The following is a 23974-nucleotide window of genomic DNA, read 5'->3' as shown; positions in this document are numbered from 1 at the left end:
AGAACGGGAGGCTGGGGGAGAGAGGGCTGCCGTAGGCCCCAGGTCAGGGTGTAAACGGCTGGCTTTCTAGTAGCTTAGGGAATTTAAAAGGCAGGAGCCAATTCTGCTGCCCAAGCCCCCTCCCCTGAAGCTGGGCAGCTCAGAAAAGGCTGCTCCTGCCCCAGGAGGACGAGGAAATGACAAGCTCGGGCATGTCCCTTGGACAAAGGGGTGCCTGGGACCTTGATTCTGAACAAAAAAACACCTTTGGGGCTAGGGAAGTATGACGCTGAAAGCACCTGACCCCAGAGAAGATGACAGCATAGGCGATGTAGACCAGGAAAATGTCTCCAAACACTCAGCTCAATCTGACCCAGCCGATTTGCCGAATTGCTGCCCCCTTCGCCTGCAGTGGAGGACCCCAGGGCTGGGGATGACCAGAGAGGCTCGGGGCCTCCAGAGCCCTGCGCAGGCCCAGTTCGGCAGGCCTGCAGTGTGCCCGCCGTGGCTCCAGTCCATTTATCCACTCATTCACTCCCTCTTTCAGGACCAGGTAGAGAAAGCCCCACTCCACAGTTCAGCCTCTCCGTGCTCAGATGGAGGAGACAATTTATTGCCTCAATGCTGTGATTAAGGACTTTGGGTAAGACCCTGACCACTGAAGCCATGGGAAATTTCACACTAGATATGCATTCCTGGAGCTAAAATCTTCTGACTCCCTTAAAACAAAGAGTAATTTGGAAAACGGACAGTCTAAGTGTACAACCTTGGTCCTCATTAGATGGGCCTAATGGCATGTCTTAGGAGAGGGGACAGAGCAGGGCCAGTGTGGGGGGAGGGAAGAAACCACTAAGATGGAGAAAAGGACCCAACAGGGCTGACACGGGAGTCTGAAGACAGACTTCTAGCTTTCAAGCCTTGGAAAGCTCTTGGGAAGGCAGGTGAGCAATCTCTGCTGGGCCTGAACCCCAGGGCAGGTGCTGAGAGAACACAGCCAGCCCCTCAATCCTCTCGTCCAGTCCCTTCATCCCCCAAGGAGCCATGCCATGCCGATGGGCCATGGGGGTGAGGGGACGGAGGCCTCGCGGCCAGGAAGAGACCTAGCAGGGAACCTGAGCCTGTGCAGTTTCCATTTCGCAAAGAAGAATGAGAACCGCAGTCGTCACCCAGGAGACTCGGGCCATGTGCCTCCGCGCCAACCTCCACTGAAGTCACTAATCCTGATGGAGTCCAAACCCAGGACTTCACGCACTGTAGACCCAGCGGACGTTTGCTGAATGAATGCCTCCTAGATTTTACCCTCTTCCTACAGCCCCCGGCTTGAGGGGCCAAGACTCACGTTCGCTGTGACTAACTGCTGACTCACTGACTCAATCTCTGGGCCCAGGTCTGTCAGGCTCTGCCCAGCGTTTCTCCAGCACTGAGAACCAGGCTCTGATCCTGGCCCTGCATTCAGTGCCTGACAACCCAGAGCAACTAGCTTCCTTCCCACCCCACAGAGCTTTGGGAAGCTCAGTCTGGTTCCTCCCCTCTGGGGCCCGCCAGGCCCTCTGTAGAAGCCCCAGTATAGGTCAGGATTGCTGCTAGTTTCGCTCCCTGGCTGGTACCAGGGCTCCTGAGTTCACCTAGAATTTGTGGTGTCCCTCTGAGGGCTCCGCAGTGCTGTGGCATGTGTCCCCTGAGACCTACCTCAGACCTCAGCCACCCCCTCAAGCATCTGGCATCTCGGTCACTTCCTCACCCCCTCCCCATTGGCCCACAAACACATTTAGTCTTCTCTAGGGTTAAAAAGAAAATTCTCTACCTCTGCAAACCCACTCACCCCACTCGCTCTTACTGTCCTTTATTTACCTCTCCCAAACTCCATGCTGAAAGTCTCACCACCTTCTGAACATGCTGCCTGCTCCACATCCTCACGAACACACGTGGCCCCACGTGATCTGTCAGGAATCCGATTGTCAAAGACACCGCCTCCTCTTCCTCAGCACTTCCGCTGTCAAGTCCTGTTGGCCACCCCTTCTAGGACTCATCCTTCCCCTTGGCTTCCAGGTCACTGTCTCTTCCTGAAGCCCATTCATTTTCTTTCTTTCCCCTGCCCCCAAAGCTACAACTCCCTCAGGGTCTCACAGCCTCACCCTCACCTTGACCCAAACGAATCTCATTTGTGGGTCCCTGGGTCTGTTCCCCTCCTCAGCTCCAATCCCACCTTTCTAACTAAATATCTCCAGCTGGCACCCAAAATTCAAAATGACCCAAAGTGAACTTTTTAGATCTGTTCTTTTCTCTTATGTTCCCGGTTTCCTTTTCTGGCAAGATCCTGTGACCTGAACTAAACCCACGAGGGCTCCTTCCCACCCAGCTCCCAAGTTGAGAAGTGGTCCTGCCCCAGCTCTGTTGGGTCTGCCCTCCTCTCTACTCCCGCTCCCTCGCCCAAGCTCACACCCTCGTACTTGTATTTCTGACGTGGTTCTCTAATCAGTCTCCCCTAGTTCTACCCCTCCCTACAAACAACTGCCAGATGGACTTCCAAGCACTCAGCGGTTACCCAGGTCCCACAGAGCAAAGCCCTTGTCCTCAGCCCAACACTCTAGGCCCTTCATGCTTCGGCCCGAGCCTAGCCTTCCAGAGAGATTCCCCATGACTTCCCCACGCATGCCCCTACTCCAAGCAGAACCACGTGCCCTCTCTTGGTTCTCCCCAGAGCTCTATTCTTTCCTGTCTCCAGGAGGTAGCTCACCCTGATCACTTCCATGAAACTCTCTTTCATCTCTTCATGTCTGGATCTACATTCTTCAAGCTCCAGCTGAAACGTTTCCCTGTCTGTAAAACATTTCCTGATCCACTCAGTTAAAAATAACTTCCCTGCTCCCCTGCACCCCACCTCAAGTCACCTGCTCCTCCCTTTGACTCTCCCATGTGTCTGATGTACAGCCCTAAGGCAGAAAACACCGTTTCCCCTACTGAACTGTAAGTTTGTCAAGGACGAGATGCCTATCTGAATTCCCCCAGTACCACACCTAAAAAAAATAGGTACATAATAAATCTGGGATGAAGGAATGAATAATAATACGTGACAAGGTGTTTGAATGAACAAACTCCGCATACACCAGCAATATTTAAATGAATGGGTCTGGATTTGGATATGGAGCAGGGAAGGTGCCCAAGAGAAAGACTGAAGCTCAGCATCCACACTAGCAGACTCTACCCCTTCCCACGCCCCCAGCCACCACGCCTGTTCCAGGCCAGGAAGCACGCCACCTAGGCCCTGGCCTCAGCCCCTCAGACCGAGTCAGAGGAGGAACAGCCATCTTGCTCTTCTGTCCATAAGGACTAGACTGCATCACAGCCCACCACATCTAACTGAGCACCTAACGGCCAGGTGGATGCAACTAGCTTCATGGGGACCTCCTGCGGAGGGTTTAAGTGCCAAAAGCACAAGACAAGAAGTAAGAGAACCTGAATTCCAGCTCTGGCCCTGCCAGACATGGGGCAAAATCAGCATTTCCAAAATGCCATTTCACAGTCCGCCAAGCAAGGTGTCCACATCTGGGCGGAGGCATCCATCCATTAGCAAATCTCAGCCGAGTGCTTCGCAGACTCAGTGAGGGAAGTGATGGACGAGATGCTCCCTACAAGCTCATCCAGCTGCACTGAGCTAGGAACTGGCAGCCTGCTGGGGACACAGCTTACAGAGGGCTGGGAAGTCTTTGGGGTCTGCTCTTTGCCCAGAACCCCTGAGCTCATGACATCCTCTCAGCAGCCGTCCCCATGGTAGATCATAGCTGCCGCTGCATGGCCCTGCTCAGGGAGTGTGAATGGGCCTCTGTCCAGAATGACTGTCCTGAAGTGGATAAGCAGGGGGTCTTGCAAGGACATGCTTCCTGGTCGCCATGTACCCTTGTCTCTCATGGCAGGGTGGGTCAGCCCCAGCACGCACCAATCTCTCAGCATTGAGATCTCGGTAGGGAAGGGTCAGAGCAGACTTGCACATCTGCAACCAGGACTGGGCTGGAGGGCGAGGGATGCACAGACTCAGAACAGCCCCCACCCACCTGTCCCCAATCTCGCTCTGCATCCAGCTGGCAACAGGAAGCAAAGAGGTCCTAAATTCAGCCTAACAAATGCCAACAGCTTAAACCCAAAGAAATGTTTTCTCAGCATCCCCACCCAACCCTCCCTTCAGAGAAGTCAAAGGATCAACAGCATCCTTCCTGTCTTGCATACCGAGGTGAGAAGCAGTCCTTGGACAGCCTCCCCATCACCCCTGACATGCCCCACAGGCAGGCAGCTCCAGGAGGATGGGAACTCCCAGGTAGGATGAGACTAGCCCTCAGCTGGGTATGTCTGTCACTAACTCGAACACATCTCTTCACTCCTCTGGCTTTTACTCCCTTACCTAGTTAATGAGGAGATGGAATAAATTGATTCAAGGTTGCTTTCCCCTGTCCTTGAGCAGGCCTGTCCTGTCCCCACACAGGGTTCCCAAGACAAAGTGGAGGACTCTGGTGATTACAAATAGCTGGGGTCAGGGATTCGGGATGTGTCTGGTGGCTCCACCCGTGTGCCCTGGCATCAGGAGGGATGCTTGGTTCCTCACTTGGGATGAGAAGAAGAGGCTGTGGAGCCCACTGCCCCAGTCCAGAGGGCCATGGGGACACCATGGGCACAAAAGAAGGAAGGACAACTCTGAAGGGTTCCCCCCAGGAAGCAGGAACGGGAGAGTAGAGAGAATCCCTGTCACCCAGTGAGAGGAAGTGACATGGGCATGGAAATGAGGACCCAGTGGTGAGGTCGGAAGTCCAAGAGCAAAGCTCTGCCTGTGAGTAGAGTGGCACCTATCGGACGGCACAATTCTGGGAGAAAAATCAACCAGTAGGAAAGATTGTCATCATGGGTGTGGGGGGAAGCTACCCTTATGGTTGGAACCTTCCAGTGGGTGCAGGAGGAAGCTGTCTCTTAGGGTACACAGCCTACAATTGTATTGATCAAATCCACATGAGTAAGAACCCACAGCCCAGTGAGGCAGGAGGGAAGCTTGCCCACTGGTGGACAGCCCCTCCCTGGAAGGCAGGCCAGGGCACACCTCAGAGTCCAGGGCGGAAGGAGCATGCAGAGAGATCTCTGTGAAAAGCCCCTGACTGCCTCCTTCCCCATGGCAAGATTCCCCTGGTGAGGCCTGTGGAGCATTCCAGATGTCCAGTTACCTTTGCTGGGAGGAACGGTAAAGAATGCCCTAAAAGGCTAAAAGTCCCTGGGCCTGCTGTGTGGAAGCAGAGAGGTGGCAGCTGGGGTTGGGCGGAGCAGGGGAGGGGCTGCAAAGGGGAGAGAATGGCAGCAGCTTGGGGCTCGGGATCCAATTACACGGCTGTTTCCATACTTAGCCACCTGACAGCCGCTTGGAATCCTCGACACTCCAGCGACTGCAGCCCCACGGGGCCCAAATTAACTCAAGGGCAGACAAGGGCAGGGCCCAGCAGCACAGGCGAAGCTGGAGCCCCCCACCTTGGTCTCTAACTCCCAAGGTAATAGCTTCTGCTGCACCCACCACCTGCTCTCCTGGCTGGGACTGGGATCTCAAAAATCAGAACCTCAAAGATACAAAAGGCTAGGGCTCTGGTCCCCACAGTCCCCTGTGCAGATGAAGACTGCAGAGTCATAAAAAGACAAAGCAGAGTTCTGGATTCCTGGGGTGTCCCCAGAGCACCCCCAAAGCATCCCCAAGGGGAACCCAGCCCCAGGAATCTTGGGAACAGAGGTGGCAAAACTCTCCGGTATCCCCTCCACACCTATAAATAACCCCATGCTGTAACCAGAGCCGCTCCCGCCACACAGTGCTGAGACGTCAAAGGGAAACCATGGCACACAGGCCCCCAGCCACTTCGAACGAAGCCCCGCCAAGCTCAGTCCTACTCCAGAACAGTCCAGTTCCTCTTCCGAACACTGTCCAATTCCGTTTCCAACCTAATCCCCAACTCCCTCTCCAATCTCATCCCAAACAGACCCCCACTCTATTCCACTGTTCCCCAGATGACCCCCCAACTCTGCCCATTGTGGCCCCATCCTCAATCATGCAGAGAAACTCAGTGACCTCCAGGGGCCCCTCCAGCTCCCGTGACCGGGTTCTTTTGTCCAGCCAGGAAGCACCTCTAGTCTTGACTTTTAGGGTCCTCTTCCCCAGCATCTAGTGGCCAGACCTTCTCTCTGGCCCCTGGCTCAGTCCTCGCCCCTTCCTGTACCTCTCAGTTCACTCCCTCTGCTTTCTCTGGCCTCCCCGAGAGCCCCCGAATGCTCTCACGTTCTCTTCACACCCAGGGCTCTCTCTTTCTCCTGGGCCCCAGGGGAGAAGCGAATGGAGATGACATGAGACCAGCCATCAGCCCCAGGATTCACGGAGGCCTCATTCAACAACTACTGCCCAAGCCCCCCACACCACAGACGGGACAAAGTCTGACCTGGCCCACAGGGGTGGGGTCGTACCTGCTTGTCCTGGGAGCAGGAGCGACGCCACAAAGCAGCAGAGCAGAACCAGCGCCCTCATGGTGACTGCCAAGAGAGCCCAGCTGCTCCTTGCCTCTATTTATAGGGCTGGTGACAGCGCGGGCGGGGAGAAGGGTCACACAGTCACTAGGGCAACTGGGCGGGCGTGATGGGGAAGCAGTGGCGACCCTGTGAGGCTGAGAGCAGGCTTGCTCTGCCACCGCTGTGCCATCTGCCAGGCTCCAGAAGGCAGGGCCCCAACTGGAGTCTCACCCCTAGCAGCCCTGAGGTCACATGATGTGGGTCACAGAGTGGAGGTAGCAGGGCTAAACAGTGGGACGTCCCTGGAGTTACATTTGAGACTTGAGTCTTCCCTGTATTTGCACAAACTTGATCCAAAGTCTGCAGCAAGTCAGTGACCTTGACATGTCTGTTTTCTAAAAGAGAGAGTTTGTAGCGCCAAGCAACAAGGAGCCTATTTGAGAACCATAGACATATGTTTCAACCCCTCCCCAAAAGTCAGGAGGTTAAAGCCCTCATGCTTAGTTAAGGGAAACCCTCAATGTCTGACCTTTGAAATCAACGGCTAGGACCTTAATCTTCCCAGACCTCTGGAAGAGACAGAATGTTGATGGGAGGGAGGAAAAGAGGAGCTAAGCGACACATCTGACGCTGTGGTGTAAGTCAGAGGGTGGAGGGACAGAGATCCATTTCCAGTGGCGCAGGGGTTCAAGAACCTTCTGTCGCCTACTCCATGTGCTATTTGATGCAATTTTCCTAAGGGCATGTGACAGCCCCTGAGAGCCAGTTCTATAAAGCCGAGGGAAAGCAGACACTGGCCTGTCTGGCTGGGGGAGGGTGTCACTGTGAGGGTAGCAGTCAGAACTGCGGAAAGGCACAAGAATCGATTAGGTACCTTCTCAGTGCTTTACCTCTAAAACGGCTTTATTGATGTCTAATCAGATACAATCAAACTATCAGATTTCTTACTGTCACATTGTCCTTTGTCCAGTCACAGTCCCTCCTTTACCCCTCTCCAGGCAACCGCTGTTCTGTGGTCACCCCAGATTAGTCTGCATTTCCTAGATTTTCCTGTGAGTGAATCATGCCTAGATGATTCTTTCTTATCAGGTTTCTTTCACTTAGCATAATTTTTTTTTGTATTTTTCTTAAGTGAGAAACGGAGAAGCAGAATGACAGACCCCTACCCCCACCCCCAGCAAAGGCTCCACCGGGATCCACCCAGCAAGCCCACTAGGGGGCGATGCTCTGCCCATCTGAGGTGTTGCTCTACTGCAACTGGGGCCATTTTAGTGCCTGAGGCGAGGTGTCACCTCAGTGCCTGGGCCAACTTGCTCCAGTGGAGCCCTGGCTGTGGGAGGGGAAGAGAGAGATAGAGAGAAAGGAGAGGGGGAAGGGTGAAGAAGCAGATGGGTGCTTCTCCTGTGTGCCCTGGCCGGGAATCAAACCTGGGGCATCCACAGGCCGGGCCGATGCTCGACCGCTGAGCCAACGGGCCAGGACCTCACTCAGCATTATTTGTTTTAATGTATTATGTTGACATGGTTTCAAGTGCCCCAATCAATATAACACCATCTACACACTGCATCAGCAGTGCCCCCATACCCCAAGAAGTCTCTTTGCACTCCTATTTCCCTCCCTTTACCCTTCCCCCTTTCCCTCTGGCTATTGCTACCCTCTTGTCTGTATATATGTGTTACGTATATATGTTTTTTGGCTAATCCAGTCACCTTCTTTGATCCAGTTCCCTCTTCCCCCTTCCCTTTGACATCAGCATGATTTTTTGAACTTTATTTATATTGTAGCATGTATCAACAGTTCATTCATTCCTTTTTTTTTTTTTAAGTGAGAGGTGGAGAGGCAGAGAGATGGACTCCTGCATGCACCCAGTCAGGATCCACCCGGCAACCCCTGCCTGGGGCTGATACTCTGCCCATTTGGGCCACTGCTCCATTGCTCAGCAACTGAGCTATTTTAACACCTGAGGCAAGGCCATGGAGCCATCCTCAGTGCCCTGGGTCAACTCACTCAAACCATTCAAGCCATGGATTCAAGAGAGGAATAATAGAGAGAGAGAGAGAGAGAGAGAGAGAGAGAGAGAGGTGGAGAAGCAGATGGTCACCACTCCTGTGTGCCCTGACCGGGAATCAAACCTGGGACTTCCACATGCCGGGTCAACACTCTACTGCTGAGCCAACCAACTGGGCCAAAGTTAATTTTTTTTAAGATTTTATTTATTCATTTTAAAGAGGAAAGAAAGACAGACAGAGTGAGAGAGAGGGAGGGAGGGAAGGAGAGAGAGAGAGAAAGAGAGAGAGAGAGAGAGAGAGAGAGAAAGGGAGGAGGAGCAGGAAGCATCAACTCCCATATATACCTTGACCATGCAAGCCCAGGGTTTCAAACCAGCAACCTCAGCACTCCAGGTCAAAGCTTTATCCACTGTGCCACCACAGGTTAGGCCCTGTGTTATTTTCCTAAATGTTGCAAAATATGGAACAAATTTAGATTTTTACATGTGGATATCCTGTTCCAGCGCCACTTGTTGAAAAGACTATCCTCTCTCCACTGAATTGCCTTTGCACCTTTTTTGAAAATCAATTGACCAATGTGCATAAATTTAATTTCTAGACCACATTCTGTTCCATTGATCTATGTGTCCATCCTTTCATGATGCCACACTGTCTTGATCTTATCACCATGGCTTCCTAGTAAGTCTTGAAATTAGGTAGTACAATCGTTCAAGTTTGATCTTCTTAGGCCCTGGCTGGTGGCTCAGTAGACAGATCATCGGCCCAGCATATAAACCTCCTGGGTTCGATTCCTAGTCAGGGCACACAGGAGAAGCAACTATCTGCTTCTCTCCCACTCTCTCTCCCTCTTCTCTCCCTCTCCCCCTCCTGCAGCCAGCAGACCAATTGGTTCAAGTGTAGCCATGGACATTGAGGATGGCTTGGTTGGTCTGAGTGTGTCAGCATCAGGCACTAAAAATAGCTTGGTACACGAGCATTGGCCCCAGACGGGGTTGCAGGGTGAATCCTGGTCGGGGTGCATGTGGGAGTCTGCCTTACGATCTTCCCTCCTCTCACCTAAAAATAAATAAATAAATATAAATAAAACTAAATTTTTTTTAAAGTTTGATCTTTTTCAAAGTTGTTTTGACTATTCTACTTCCTTTGCACTTCCATATGAATTTTGGAATCAGCCTGTCATTTTTTTACTTTTTTTTATTTTTATTTTAGAGAGGAGAGTGAAAGAGATAGAGAGAGAGAAGGGGGGAGGAGAAGAAAGCATCAACTCCCATATGTGCCTTGACCAGGCAAGCTCAGTGTTTCAAACTAGCGACCTCAGCATTCCAGGTTGACGCTTTATCCACTGCGCCACCACAGGTCAGGCTGTCAATTTTTTTTTAAAGCCTCCTTGAGGCTTTAAAATTTTAATTGAGACCACAATGAACCTATAGATCAATTTGAAGAGAACTGACAAGTTACCAATTGCGATGATTAATTATCTGTGTCAGCTTGACTAGGCTATGATGTCCAGCTGTTTGATCAAGTATCAGTCTGGATTTTGCTGTGAAGGAATTTTTAGATGTGATTAACATTTAAAACAGTTGACTTTAAGTAAAACTGATCACCCTCCGTAATGTGGATGGGCCTCATCTCACTAGCTGGAAAAGACTGAGAGGTCCCCGTCTGAGGAGGAAGGCATGCTGCCTCAGATTGCCTTCTGACTACATTATCAACTACTGCCAGAATTTCCAGTCTCCAGCTTCCCCTGTGGACTTCAGACTCTCCAGGTCCCACACCTGTCTCTATAAACACACATCCTATTGGTTCTGTGTCTCGGGAGAATCCTGATTAATCATCAATGTTGAGTGTTCCAAGCCATCTTCGTGGCTGGGGAGAGAGGCCAATGTGAGGAGAGAAAGTAGCACTTGGTCATGGAGAGAAAAGGCAGTCAAGTAAGTGCAACGTCCACTCTTTGCTGGGGACTTCTTCACACGTGACAAGAGGTGGACACACATCACCATTTCATAAGAAGAATGAGGTTCAGAGAGCTACAGTGACCTGTTCAACACCACCAACAAGGAATGGAATTGCCTACATTGAAATCCTGAGCTGTATGACTCACAAACCCATGACTTTTCCCATCAGTCCAAGTGAACACCATAAGAGGAAGAGAGGAGCCAGCCTGTCAGGGGAAGGGGTGGGAGGCTGTGCGGGAGGCATGGGGACAGAAAAAGAGCACAGGCATAAGGGTCAGAGGAAGCTACAGAATCCCAACCCAGGCAGGATGGGAACCCAGCACGGTTTAAAGGGTTAACTGCATTTGAGTTAAAGATACCTTGTTTGGTACCCTCTGAGGTCTGGTGGCCTGCAGAGGCATGATCTACTTCTACATCAGGGAGACTCAGAAGTGCTTTATTGAGGAGATTCCAGATGAGAACACAGTTATAAGAAACTACTGGCCTGGCCCTGGCCGGTTGGCTCAGTGGTAGAGCGTTGGCCTGGCGTGCGGAAGTCCCAGGTTTGATTCCCGATCAGGGCACACAGGAGAAGCGCCCATCTGCTTCTCCACCCCTCCCCCTCTCCTTTCTCCTGTCTCTCTCTTCCCCTCCTGCAGCCAAGGCTCCATTGGAGCAAAGATGGCCCGGGCACTGGGGATGGCTCCATGGCCTCTGCCTCAGGCGCTAGAGTGGCTCTGGTCGCAACAGAGCGTCACCCCAGATGGGCAGAGCATCGCCCCCTGGTGGGCGTGCCAGGTGGATCCCGATTGGGCGCATGCGGGAGTCTGTCTGACTGCCTCCCCGTTTCCAGCTTCAGAAAAATACAAAAAAAAAAAAGAAAGAAAAAGAAACTACTGGCCTGACCAGGCAGTGGCGCAGTGGATAGAGCATCGGACTGGGATGTGGAGGACCCAGGTTCAAGATTCCGAGATCACCAGTTTGAGCGTGGGCTCATCTGGTTTGAGCAAAGCTCACCAGCTTGTACCCAAGGTTGCTGGCTTCAGTAAGGGGTTACTCGGTCTGCTGTAGCAATCAATGAACAACTAAGATGTTGCAATGAAAAACTAATGATTGATGCTTCTCATCTCTCTCTGTTCCCATCTGTCTGTTCCTATCTATCCTTCTGTCTGAAGGAAGGAAGGAAGGAAGGAAGGAAGGAAGGAAGGAAGGAAGGAAGGAAGGAAGGAAGGAAGGAAGGAAGGAAGGAAGGAAGAAACTACTGGACACAGCTGTATGACAAACAGCAGAAAGAGTATCAGCCAGCCACCCCCAGGCTTGGCAGGTTCGTGGAGGTGAAGGACCCAGAAGACAAGGTCATTCTGGCCTGGCAGCACGGCTCTGAAGGCAGGTCACTTCCACATCCCATACCCCTGACAATCATCAGATCCATCTTCACTCTAATTCCACCAGTTCTCACTTTTTGCTGGTGGCATGTTGAGAGTTCATCTGGACATTCAGGTGGGTGAACACACCAATGACTATGCAGAAATTGTTGCCAAAGACAAGTTGAGTGAGTTGCAGCTACAAGAGGGACAACTGGTGGAGCGAGTGGAACCAATCAAGAAAGAACAGAACTACCAGTGGTGGTCGAGGAGCGCTTCTGGCAGACCAGCAAGAGCATCAACCAGCAGGTGGTCCATTCTGTAGACGCTCAACCTCATAGCCATCATGTCTGGCAGATGCAACATCTCAAGAGCTTCTCTGAAGCCAAGAAGCCTGTGTAGCCATCATTCCTGCCAGGCTGGGGGAGAAGGGGCTTCCTGGAACTGATTTCTCTCTTGCAGGACCAGGTCCCAGCCATGGATGTTCCGAAGGGAGTGGGGTCACACGCATCCCAGGCACCAGCTGAAGGGAGCAGCTCGGCTGGCTAACACTGAGCAGGTGGTGGGACAAATGCCTGCCCCCTCCCCTGGGCTCTGGGCCTTTTGCAGCAATCTCCTAGGGGCTGCTGAAGTCACTGGTAGCCCCACTGGTACCTCAGAATCACAGTGTCACTGATCAGACACGTGAGGCTGTTGTCTGGGTGGCTGGGGGAAGAGAATAGGTGGACAAGACAGTTTTCCTTTTGTCTTCCATTGCTGACTTGAGATTTCAAGCAGGTTGGGGTACAGCTGTGATTCCCTGCTACCTCATTCTTTCCTCCTTGGGCCTAAGCCCAGCCTACTGATGGGGGGGGGGCTGTCACATGCAGGTGGGACCGAGGATACTGCTATGTAGAAAAGTGGCCCAAGTTCACCCCAGATTCTTCACATGGTTGTCCTTTTCAGGGTTTGAGGAAGTGGGGTCTGGGCAGGCAGGAGTCTTGGTGCTGGCTGGGGATGGTCCTGCAGAGTCTTAGTTACTGATTCATTTTCAATAAGCCTAGGTTTGTCACACTGGTTTCCCAATTTAAAAAAGAATCAAAAGGAAGAAAGAAAAAAGGAGAGGAAGCAAAAAGGGAAGGAAAGAAGGAAAGGAGGGAGGGAGGGAGGGAGGGAGAAATAAAGGGGAAGAGAAGAGAAGAGAAGAGAAGAGAAGAGAAGAGAAAGAAATCTTGTTTGGGTTCAAACAGATCTCCATACACCCACGGTCAACACAGCATTATTCACAATATACACACACACACAAAAATAAAAACAGCCCAGGCAATGTCAGCGAATAAACAGCTAAACTGTGTTCTACCCTTACAGTGGATATTATTCAGCCATTTAAAGAAAAAGAAGTTCTGCCCTAGCTGGATAGATCAGCTGGTTAGAGCACTGTCCCAAAGTGCAGAGGTTGCCAGTTTGATCCCCAGTCAGGTCACATACAGGAACAGATCGATTTTTCTGTCTCTCTCCCTCTCCCTCTCTTGCTAAAATCAATAAATAAATTTAAAAATAAAATCAAGCCTGACTTGTGGTGGCGCAGTGGATAAAGAGTTGACCTGGAACTCTGAGGTCGCCGGTTCAAAACCCTAGGCTGGCTGGTCAAGGCACATATGGGAATTGATGCTTCCAGCTCCAATCCCCTTCTCTCTCTTTCTCTCTCTTTCTCTCTCTCTCTCTCTCTCTCTCCTCTATGAAATAAATAATTTTAAAAAAGAATAAAAGTAATATTTTTTAAAATAAAGAATAAAATAAAATAGAAATTCTCATAAATAAATGAATTAGTGAAATTCTAATACTTGCTACAACATAGATGAACCTTGAAAATGCTACGCTAAATGAAAAAAGCCAGTTACAAAAGGACAAGATATTGCCTGATCAGGTGGTGGTGCAGTAGATAGAGCCTCAGACTAAGACACGGAAGACCCAGGTTCAAGATGGCGAGGTCGCCAGCTTGAGCGCAGGCTCATATGGTTTGAGCAAGGCTCACCAGTTGGAGCCCAAGGTGTCTGGCTCGAGCAAGGAATCACTTGGTCTGCTGGAGCCCCCCGGTCAAGGTACATATGTGAAAATCAATGAACAACTAAGGTGCTGCAACGAAGAATTGATGCTTCTCATCTCTCTCCCTTCCTGGCTGTCTGTCCCTATCTGTCCCTCTCTCTGACTCTGTCACACACAAAAAAAGGACAAGTATTTAGCCAACTCAAGCTGCCATAACAAAATACCACTGATTGGGGGCTTAAACAACAGAAATTTATTCTCTCATAATTCTGAAGGCTGGAAGTCCAGATCAAGGTATTGGTAGGTTTGGTTCTTTTCTGAGGCTGCTCTCCTTGGCTTGCAGATGGCCACCTTCTCACCATGTCCTGACATGTTCACCTCTCAGTCTGTGTTATATGTCTTCTTATATGGACATATCAGATTAGGACCCATCCATATGGCCTCATGTCACCTTAATTACTTCTGTGAAGACTCTATCTCCAAACACAGTCACATTCTCAGATACTGGAGGTTAGGCCTTCAACATATGAATTTGTTGAAGGCTGAAACAATTCAGCCTATAATAATCAAATATTGTATGATTCAATTTCTACGAGGTACGTAGAACAGGCAAATTCATAGAGATAGAAAGTAGAATGGTGGTTCCCAGGGTCTGGGGGGAAAAAGGGCACAGGAGTTATTGTTTAATGAGTATAGAGTTTCTGTTTAGAATGATGAAAAAAGATCTGGAGACGAGTGTAAGTGGTGAATATACTTAATGCAACTAAGCTGTACGTTAAAAATGGGTAAAGTGGGCCCTGGCCGGTTGGCTCAGCAGTAGAGCGTCGGCCTGGCGTGCGGGGAACCCGGGTTCGATTCCCGGCCAGGGCACATAGGAGAAGCACCCATTTGTTTCTCCACCCCCCCTTCCTCTCTGTCTCTCTCTTCCCCTCCTGCAGCCAAGGCTCCATTGGAGCAAAGATGGCCTGGGCGCTGGGGATGTCTCCTTGGCCTCTGCCCCAGGCACTGGAGTGGCTCTGGTCACGGCAGAGCAACGCCCCGGAGGGGCAGAGCATCGCCCCCTGGTGGGAAGAGCATCACCCCTGGTGGGCGTGCCGGGTGGATCCCGGTCGGGCGCATGCGGGAGTCTGTCTGACTATCTCTCCCCATTTCCAGCTTCAGAGAAAATACAAAAAAAAAAAAAAATGGGTAAAGTGGCCTGACCAGGCAGTGGCGCAGTGGATAGAGCATCAGACTGGGATGCGGAAGGACCCAGGTTCGAGACCCCAGGATACCCAGCTTGAGCGTGGGCTCATCTGGTTTGAGCAAAAAGCTCACTAGCATGGAACCAAGGTCACTGGCTCGAGCAGGGGGTTACTCAGTCTGCTGAAGGCCCGCGGTCATGGCACATATGAGAAAGCAATCAATGAACAACTAAGGTGTCGCAACAAAAAACTGATGATTGATGCTTCTCATCTCTCTCTGTTCCTGTCTATCTGTCCCTATCTATCCCTCTCTCTGACTCACTCTCTGTCCCTGTAAAAAAATTAAAAAAAAAATTTTTTTAAATGGGTAAAGTGGGCCCTGGCAAGTTGTCTCAGCAGTAGAGCATCAGCCCAGTGTGTGGAAGTCCCAGGTTCGATTTATGGTCAGGGCACACAGAAGCACCCATCTGCTTCTCCACCCTTCCCCCTCTCCTCTCTCTTTATCTATAGAGTTCAGTCTCTCTTCCCCTCCTACAGCCAAGGCTCCATTGGAGCAAAGTTGGCCTGGGCGCTGAGGATGGCTTCATGGCCTCTGCCTCAGGCGCTAGAATGGCCCTGGTTGCAACAGAGCATCACCCCCTGGTGGGCATGCCGGGTGGATCCCGGTCAGGCACATGGGAGTCTGTCTGCCTCCCCACTTCTCACTTCAGAAAAATACAAAAAAAAAAAAAGGATAAAGTGATAAATTTTATGTTATATATATGTATTTTTATCATAATTTTTAAATGAATAAAGAAAGACTGTTTGGAAAATAAGAGAGATTAAAAATAGGGTAGACTCAACTGAAGATAAACTTTCAGGTCATAAATTCTTAAACAGACCTCACTTAGCCTACAAAATCTCCACACTGGCTTCATCCCACATCACCCGCCACCACCGTGCCACCTTCCCAGGGCACCTTTCCCCAGTTCAGTCAAAAACAGACGCTGCCATAGTTACCTGGCAGGGGAGACACCATGATCATGAAGGTGGTTTTATCCATTGTCAGGATGTGCTGACTCCTGCAATTTCCCCAAATGTGGGAAACTCAACTACATAATTTGTGGTAGTGGGGGGACTATGTTCGTGCTAAAATAAACAAACAAACAAACAAACAAACAAACAGAAGCTGCCAGAGTCCTCAGCCTCAGGGTCCTCACCCTCACAGTTTCTATAGTTCAGTCTACCTTTTTGACAACTGACTTGCTAGATTAATCCATGCCTCAAACAGTTCAAGGGGCAGGGAAACCAAGTGGGACCCTGAGAGTGCAAGCCTCTGTCTGGATCTGCTCTACACTCAGCAAGTAACCCTCAGGGAGAGTATTTTCCCATTTATCTTACTGATTTATCAAAGGTCACCTACCTTAGAAGGACCCAAATTACCACCCAGAGAAGTACTCTCCTCCACCATAACTCTGACAGATATGGATCCAGCCTCTGTTTGAATACCTTCAGTGACAGGGAGCTCACTACCAGAGATCAACAACCCCACTGTTTTGAATACGATGAGAAGTCTAGGACAAACCAGAGTGTTCCAGATCCCCCCAACCTGCCACCTCAACTTGCCGCCCACAGCCAAGGACATGCAGCATGAGGATCCTATGGGGAATAGAGACTGTCTCTCTCTGAATCTCAAATAAGCAGCCTCCCACTAACCGCCAGCACCTGGCCAGACCCATTGACTTTTCCACCTACCTACAGGAGAACAGCAGATTTTCATCACTTCACTTTGCAACCGGGAGTTTCAGAGCACCCTCTGTATATCTCACAGGGTAAGAGGCAATATGAGAAAGACAAGTATCAACAGACCAATCCCGGTACGGTGCAGTACCTGCACCCTTCTCAAATCACTTTCCTGTTTCCTCTTTAATTTGATTCTGAGGCTGTCTACCAGGACAAGCTGCCCAGGGGGGACCTGTGACTTGGGCCCACTAAGTCAAGTAACCGCAGCTGTAACTCGTAGCTCCTTTTCAACACCAAGGGTGTGGGGGGGATAGCGGGTCTGGAGCACAATCCTTTCTGCAGATATGAGATTTAGGGTTGGTCCTGCCCTGCAGCCCCCAGTCCTAGCCCCTCCTCTAGGTCAGCACACGCCCTTGTCAATCAACAGAAGAAACCTGCAACTCAGCAGAAGAGGAGAAGGAGGGAACCAGGCAGTGAATGGTGCTAACTCCAGCCCACGACTGGTAGGGCAAGGGAGGGCATGCAGAACTCCGAGAGCGAAAAAGACAAATGGCACAGAGACAGCAGCATCTAGGAATGCACAGGGGAGCAGCTAGGTAAAGAAGGGACAGTGGAGCCTGACCTGTAGTGGCACAGAGGACAGAACATCGGCCTGGTACGCTGAGGTGGATGGTTTGAAGCCCCAGCCTTGCCCAGTCAAGACACATACAAGAAGCAACATGATACTTCCTGCTCCTCAACCCCCTTTCTCTCTCTTCTCTCCCCTCTCTCTCTAAAATCAATAAATAAAATATATTTTTTAAAAAGAATAAGAAGGGACAGTGGGATAGACTCAGGTGGGACAGGGTAGAGCCAGAGCCAACAAAAACATGAGACCAAGGACTGCATGGCCAGCCAGCTCCAAGAGGCAGCTGGGGGATCTGCATGTGCTTTATATAAAGTAGTCTGAAGCCAGTTAATCAGCTGCTAAAGAGCCCAAGGTCACAGGAAGGAAGACCCCCCACTTCACTAGATGGCCCTTCAAACGTCGCAGAGTTAGGGTGATTACTCTGCTGCCAAAGATGCCCCTGCATTGTGATACAAGGGACATTTATTTATTATAACCTACCACCATGTCACAAAAGCACAAAGGTGGTTTCCAAGTATGTACTCAGAGTACGGCAAAAAAGCAAGAATTGGAAGTAACAGTAGAAGAAAACCGCACAAATGCAGGCACACAAAATGGAGCCATTCATCAGGCTGACACAAAAGCAAACAGCACTACATACATAAATCCCCCACATGTGTGTAACTTGATCACTTGCCAATTCACAGTGTCCTTAAAATAAGAACAAACCAACTGCTCGGGAGAAATGAAATTATTTCTGCCACTGAGACTTGACAGGAATTTCTTCTGAGGCTCTTCTTAAAGAGGACATGGTGTAAAGTAACCACCCTTGAGAACATGGGAGAAGACAGACATTTCCCATGAGTTTTATTCCTAATGGAGACCCTTGAAATAGGGCAGGGAGGCCACCAGGAACTAAGAATGTCTAGCACCCTCCCCCAAAAACCACCAACAAAGACAGTCAATGGCTAAATGCTTAGAATGTATCTTACCCTCCACTGCCACATTACCACCTCACACACTGGTGGTGGATGGGAAATGACCACAACTGATTTTGGGGGACAGTGTCCACTAAAATACCTTCACAGCAGCCATGTTGGAAACAACCCAATGTCCATCACTAAGTGGATGGCTAAACAAATTGTGGTATATTCATACAGTGGAATACACTTAATAAAAATGAACAAACTGCTGATATACAGAAAAACATAAATGAATCTCAAAGACGTTATGTTGAACAAAAAGAACCCAGACAAAAAGAATATATACAGTTGCATGACCAGGTGGTGGCGCAGTGGATAGAGCGTCGGACTGGGATGTGGAGGACCCAGGTTCGAGACCCCAAGGTCACCAGCTTGAGCACGGGCTCATCTGGTTTGAGCTAAGGCTCAACAGAGTGAGCCCAAGGTCGCTGGTTTGAGCAAGGGGAGTGACCCCCCAGTCAAGGCACATATGAGAAAACAATCAATGAATAACTAAGGAACTGCAACGAAGAATTAATGTTTCTCATCTCTCTCCCTTCTTTTTTTTTTTTTTTTTGTTGTTTGTTTTGTTTTGTTTTGTTTTTTACACAGACAGAGAGAGAGTCAGACAGATAGGAACGGAGATGAGAAGCATCAATCATTAGTTTTTCGTTGCGACACCTTAGTTGTTCATTGATTGCTTTCTCATACGTGCCTTGACTGGAAGCTACAGCAGATGGAGTAACCCCTTGCTCAAGCCAGCGACCTTGGGTCCAGCTTAAGCTGGTGAGCTTTGTTCAAACCAGATGAGCCCACGCTCAAGCTGGCGACCTTGGGGTCTCGAACCTGGGTCCTCCGCATCCCAGTCAGACGCTCTATCCACTGCGCCGCCACCTGGTCAGGCTGCCGCGTGCGCGCGCCCGCGCACACACACACACACACACACAGAAAAAAGAGTATATACAGTTGACCCGTGAATAACATATGTTTGATCTGGGCAGGTACAACACTTACAGAAGGTTTTTGTGTTGTCTTTTTTTTTTTTATCAGAGACAGAGAGAGAGTCAGAGAGAGGGATAGATAGGGACAGACAGACAGGAACAGAGAGAGATAAGAAGCATCAATCATTAGTTTTTCGCTGTGACATCTTAGTTGTCCATTGATTGCTTTCTCATATGTGCCTTGACCGTGGGCTACAGCAGACCGAGTAACCCCTGGCTCAAGCCAGCGACCTTGGGTTTAAGCTGGTGAGCTTTTGCTCAAACCAGATGAGCTCATGCTCAAGCTGGTGACCTCAGGGTCTCAAACTTGGGTCCTTCGCATCCCAGTCTGATGCTCTATCCACTGCGCCACCACCTGGTCAAGCTGTTTGTTTGTTTATTTTTAAGAAGAGAGAGAGAGAAAAGGTGTAGGGGAAGGAGTGGGAAGCATCAACTCATAGTAGTTGCTTCCCGGTAGGTGCCTTGATGGGGCAAGCCCTGGTTTTCGAACAATGACCTCAGCATTCTAGGACAACGCTTTATCCATTGCGCCACCAGAAGGTCAGGCCAGAAAGATTTTTTTCAGTGAATATACTGTCAGCCCACCATATCCCTGGGCTTCGCATCCTCAGATTCAACCAACCATGGATCAAAAACAGGACTTGATCTAAGATTGGGAATCCATAGATGTGGCCGGCCAACTATGTGGATTGTTCTATGCCATTTTATATCAGGGCCTTGAGTATCTTCAGTTTTTGGTATCCACAGTGAGGGGAAGGGAGTCCTAAAATCAATCCCCAATGGATATGAAGGGATGACTGTGGTTAAGTTTTTGGGGAGTCACAAGTTGTACATAACCCTGACCGGGTAGCTCAGTTGGTTGGAGTATCATCCCCATATGCCAGGGATGCAAGTTCGACCCCCAGTCAGAGCACATATAGGAATCAACCAATGAAGGTATAAATAAGTAGGACAACAAATCAGTTTCTTCTCTCTCTTCCTTCCTCTCTCTCTCTCTCTCGAAACAAAGAAAAAGGAAAAAATATTTTAAAATGTTGACCCTGGCCAGTTTGCTCAGTGGATAGAGCGTCGGCCCAGCGTGAGGACATCCCAGGCTCATTCCCCAGTCAGAGCACACATGAGAAGCAACCATCTCCTTCTCTTCCCCTCCCTCTCCCCCTTCTCTCTGTCCTCCCTCTTGCAGGCAGTGGCTCCATCAGTTCGAGGATTGGCCTCAGTTGCTAAAGAGAGCTCAGTCGATTCAAGCATCAGCCCCAAACGGGGGTTGCCAGATGGATCCTGGTCAAGGCACATGAGGGAGTATGTCTCTCTATCTTCCCTCCTCTCACTTTAAAAAAAAAAGAGAGAGGAGAAAAAGAAAAGAAAAAATACTGTATGTAGATTTTGACTGCATGGAGGGTCAGCACCACTAACCAGCCCATGTTGATAAAGGGTCAACTATATACTGTATGATTTGTATAAACACCTAAAATAGACAAAACTGATCTATGATGATAGAAATTTAAAGCCACCATATGCCTACCAGAATGGCTATTTTTAAAAGAATATAATAATCTTGGAGAAGTAAACACACAATACGGTGTACAGAGATGTGTTGTAGAATTGGGCACCTGAAACCTGTATAATTATGTTAACCAGTGTCACCCCAATAAATTCAATTTAAAAGAAAAAAAGAACATAATAACCTGACAATATCAATTGTTGGTGAGGATGCAGAGCACCTTGAATTCTCATAAACTGCTGGTGCAATGTACAATACAGAAATATATACAGGGGGTCCTCGGGTTACGACAGTCTCGACATAAAACATTTGGAGTTGACAACACTCGCTTCCATAAAAACTTATAAAAATTAAGGCATGAGTAATTTTTTCTGGTACTACATACAGTACAGTGTACAGTGCAGTGTATTTATGTCCTTTTCCTTTTTCTGTGGCTTAGTTGTATTATGTTCTAGATCAGGGGTCAGGAACCTATGGCTCGCGAGCCAGATGTGGCTCTTTTGATGGCTGCATCTGGCTTGCAGGCAAATCTTTAATAAAAAAATAATAATGTTAAAAATATAAAACTGGCCCTGGGCCTGACCTGTGGTGGCGCAGTGGGATAAAGCATCAACCTGGAACACTGAGGTCGCCGATTCGAAACCTTGAGCTTGCCTGGTCAAGGCACATATGGGAGTTGATGCTTCCTGGTCCTCCCCCTTCTCTCTCTCTCCGTCTCTCTCTCTCACTCCTCTCTCTCTAAAAAATCAATAAATAAAATATTTAAAAAATAAATAAATAAATAAAACTGGCCCTGGCCGGTTGGCTCAGCGGTAGAGCGTCGGCCTGGTGTGCAGGAGTCCCGGGTTCGATTCCCGGCCAGGGCATACAGGAGAAGCGCCCATCTGCTTCTCCACCCCTCCCCCTCTCCTCCCTCTCTGTCTCTCTCTTCCCCTCCCGCAGCCAAGGCTCCATTGGAGCAAAGATGGCCCGGGCGCTGGGGATGGCTCTGTGGCCTCTGCCCCAGGCGCTGGAATGGCTCTGGATGCAACAGAGCGACGCCCCAGAGGGGCAGAACATCGCCCCCTGGTGGGCATGCCGGATGGATCCCGGTTGGGCGCATGCGGGAGTCTATCTGACTGCCTCCCCGTTTCCAGCTTCGGAAAAATGAAAAAAAAAAAAAAAAAAAAAAAAAAAATATATATATATATATATATATATATATAAAACATTCTCATGTTTTACAATCCATTCATTTCGTACCACTCATGTTCATGGTTGCTGGTGGCTGGAGCCAATCACAGCTGTCCTCTGGGACAACACCAAATTTTTATTGGATAATGCATAACGTACACGGGTCGTTGTATGGCTCTCACAGAATTACATTTTAAAATATGTGGCGTTCATAGCTCTCTCAGCCAAAAAGGATCCCTGACCCCTGTTCTAGATTATGATTTTACAACTGTGTTAGGATAGGTAAGTGGTTTAGACTAGGGTGCGTTTTGACTTACACTAAAATTCGGGATACGTCACTGTCATAGAAACAGATCTATGTTGTAACCCAAGGACCCCCTGTACACTCATACATAAATGAGAGCGTGTAAAACTGGTAAAAATTTGAATAAGCCTCATGTACTGCACCAATAGCAATTACTGTATCTAGTCTCTGTTATACTTTAGGGCAGTGGTCCCCAACCCCCGGGCAGCGGACTGGTATGGGTCCATGGGCCATTTGGCACCGGTCCACAGAGAAAGACTAAATAACTTACATTATTTCTGTTTTATTTATATTTAAGTCTGAACGATGTTTTATTTTTTTAAAATGACCAGATTCCCTCTGTTACATCCGTCTAAGACTCACTCTTGGCGCTTGTCTCAGTCACGTGATACATTTATCCGTCCCACCCTAAAGGCTGGTCCGTGAAAATATTTTCTGACATTAAACCGGTCCGAGGTCCAAAAAAGGTTAGGAACCACTGCTTTAGGGTATACAAGACGTTAGCACTGGGGGAAACTGGGTGAAGGGTGCACAGGACCTCCCAGAACATTTCTATAATTATTTCCAAAAACTTTTTTTATTTTTTACAGAGATAGAGCGAGAGTCAGAGAGAGGGATAGACAGACAGGAACGCAGAGAGATGAGAAGAATCACGCATCAGTTTTTCGTTGCGGCACCTTAATTGTTCATTGATTGCTTTCTCATATGTGCCTTGACCATGGGGCTATAGCAGACCGAGTAATCCCTTGCTCGAGCCAGCGACCTTGGGTCCAAGCTGGTGAGCTTTGCTCAAACCAAATGAGCTCGCGCTCAAGCTGGCTACCTGGGTCCTCTGCATCCCAGTCCTACGCTTTATCCGTCGCGCCACCGCCTGGTCAGGCCAAAATTTTAAAAAGTTTTAAAAGACAAACTACTTGAGGGCTTGGTGAGGTGCTGGCTACATGGTTGTGTATTCAGTTTGTGAAAATTCATGGAACTAAATACAAGCTATGCTCCCTCTTCTGACTGTATGTTACACAGTGAGTACTTCAAAGAAAGGTTTTGAAATGGGTTTTGTTAAATGTTGGGTGGATTGTGTCTCTTCTAGACCCTCATCCTTTCACAAAAATTGAAAGTCCAAGCTTCTTAGTATAACTTGGAAGTCCTCTATGTTCCCGTTCCCATTAGATAGAAGGGTCTCAAGGTCTGGGCAGTTCTAATGCTATTTTTGCTAAATGTTCAAATGTAGCGCTTTTTTATTAATTTTTTTAAAGAGAGAAGAGAAAGAGAGAGAAGGTGGGGTGGATGGGAAGCATCAACTCATAGTAGTTGCTTCTTGTATTTGCTTTGACCAGGCAGGCAAGCTCAGGGTTTCCAACCAGAGACCTCAGCATACCAGGTTGACGCTTTATCCACTGTGCCACTGCAGGTAAGACTGTAGCACAGTATTGGTGGCTCTAGCCAGGTAGCTAGCTCATTTGGTTAAAGTGTGGTACACATATGTCAAGGTTGTGAGTTTGATTCCCGGTCAGGGCACATACAAAAATCAACCAATAAATGCATAAATAAGTAAAACAACAAATAAATGTTTCTGTGTCTCTAATATCAATCATTAATTTAAAAAAAAAAAGGTAGCACAGGACCTGGCCAGATAGCTTGGTTGGTTAGAGCATCACTCTGAAGCACAGACATTACTGGTTTGATCACTGGT

The 23974-nt window shown here is 49.1% G+C and overlaps 1 protein-coding gene and 1 pseudogene across 2 annotated transcripts in view; one reads left to right on the top strand and one right to left on the bottom strand.

Annotated features, from left to right (window-relative positions):
* The window catches only part of SRL (sarcalumenin), a 47239-nt gene extending 40560 nt beyond the window's left edge, over positions 1-6679 (bottom strand). Inside the window, exon 1 of one of the 2 annotated variants that reach the window (XM_066382696.1) lies at positions 6457-6679. In XM_066382696.1, the coding sequence (XP_066238793.1) occupies positions 6457-6517 (61 nt within the window). In that variant the 5' untranslated portion in view covers positions 6518-6679. The remainder of the gene's footprint in view (positions 1-6456) is intronic. The other variant, XM_066382697.1, reaches the window with a different exon arrangement.
* A 4182-nt stretch (positions 6680-10861) lies between these two features.
* LOC136402523 (transmembrane emp24 domain-containing protein 9 pseudogene) lies at positions 10862-12207 on the top strand (annotated as a pseudogene).
* Positions 12208-23974: the final 11767 nt, after the last annotated feature.

This window comes from Saccopteryx leptura, chromosome 4, assembly GCF_036850995.1.
Source record: "Saccopteryx leptura isolate mSacLep1 chromosome 4, mSacLep1_pri_phased_curated, whole genome shotgun sequence".
Classification (NCBI taxonomy): Eukaryota; Metazoa; Chordata; class Mammalia; order Chiroptera; family Emballonuridae; genus Saccopteryx; species Saccopteryx leptura.
Note: the sequence above shows the minus strand (reverse complement) of the source record. Positions and strands in the feature narration are given on the sequence as shown.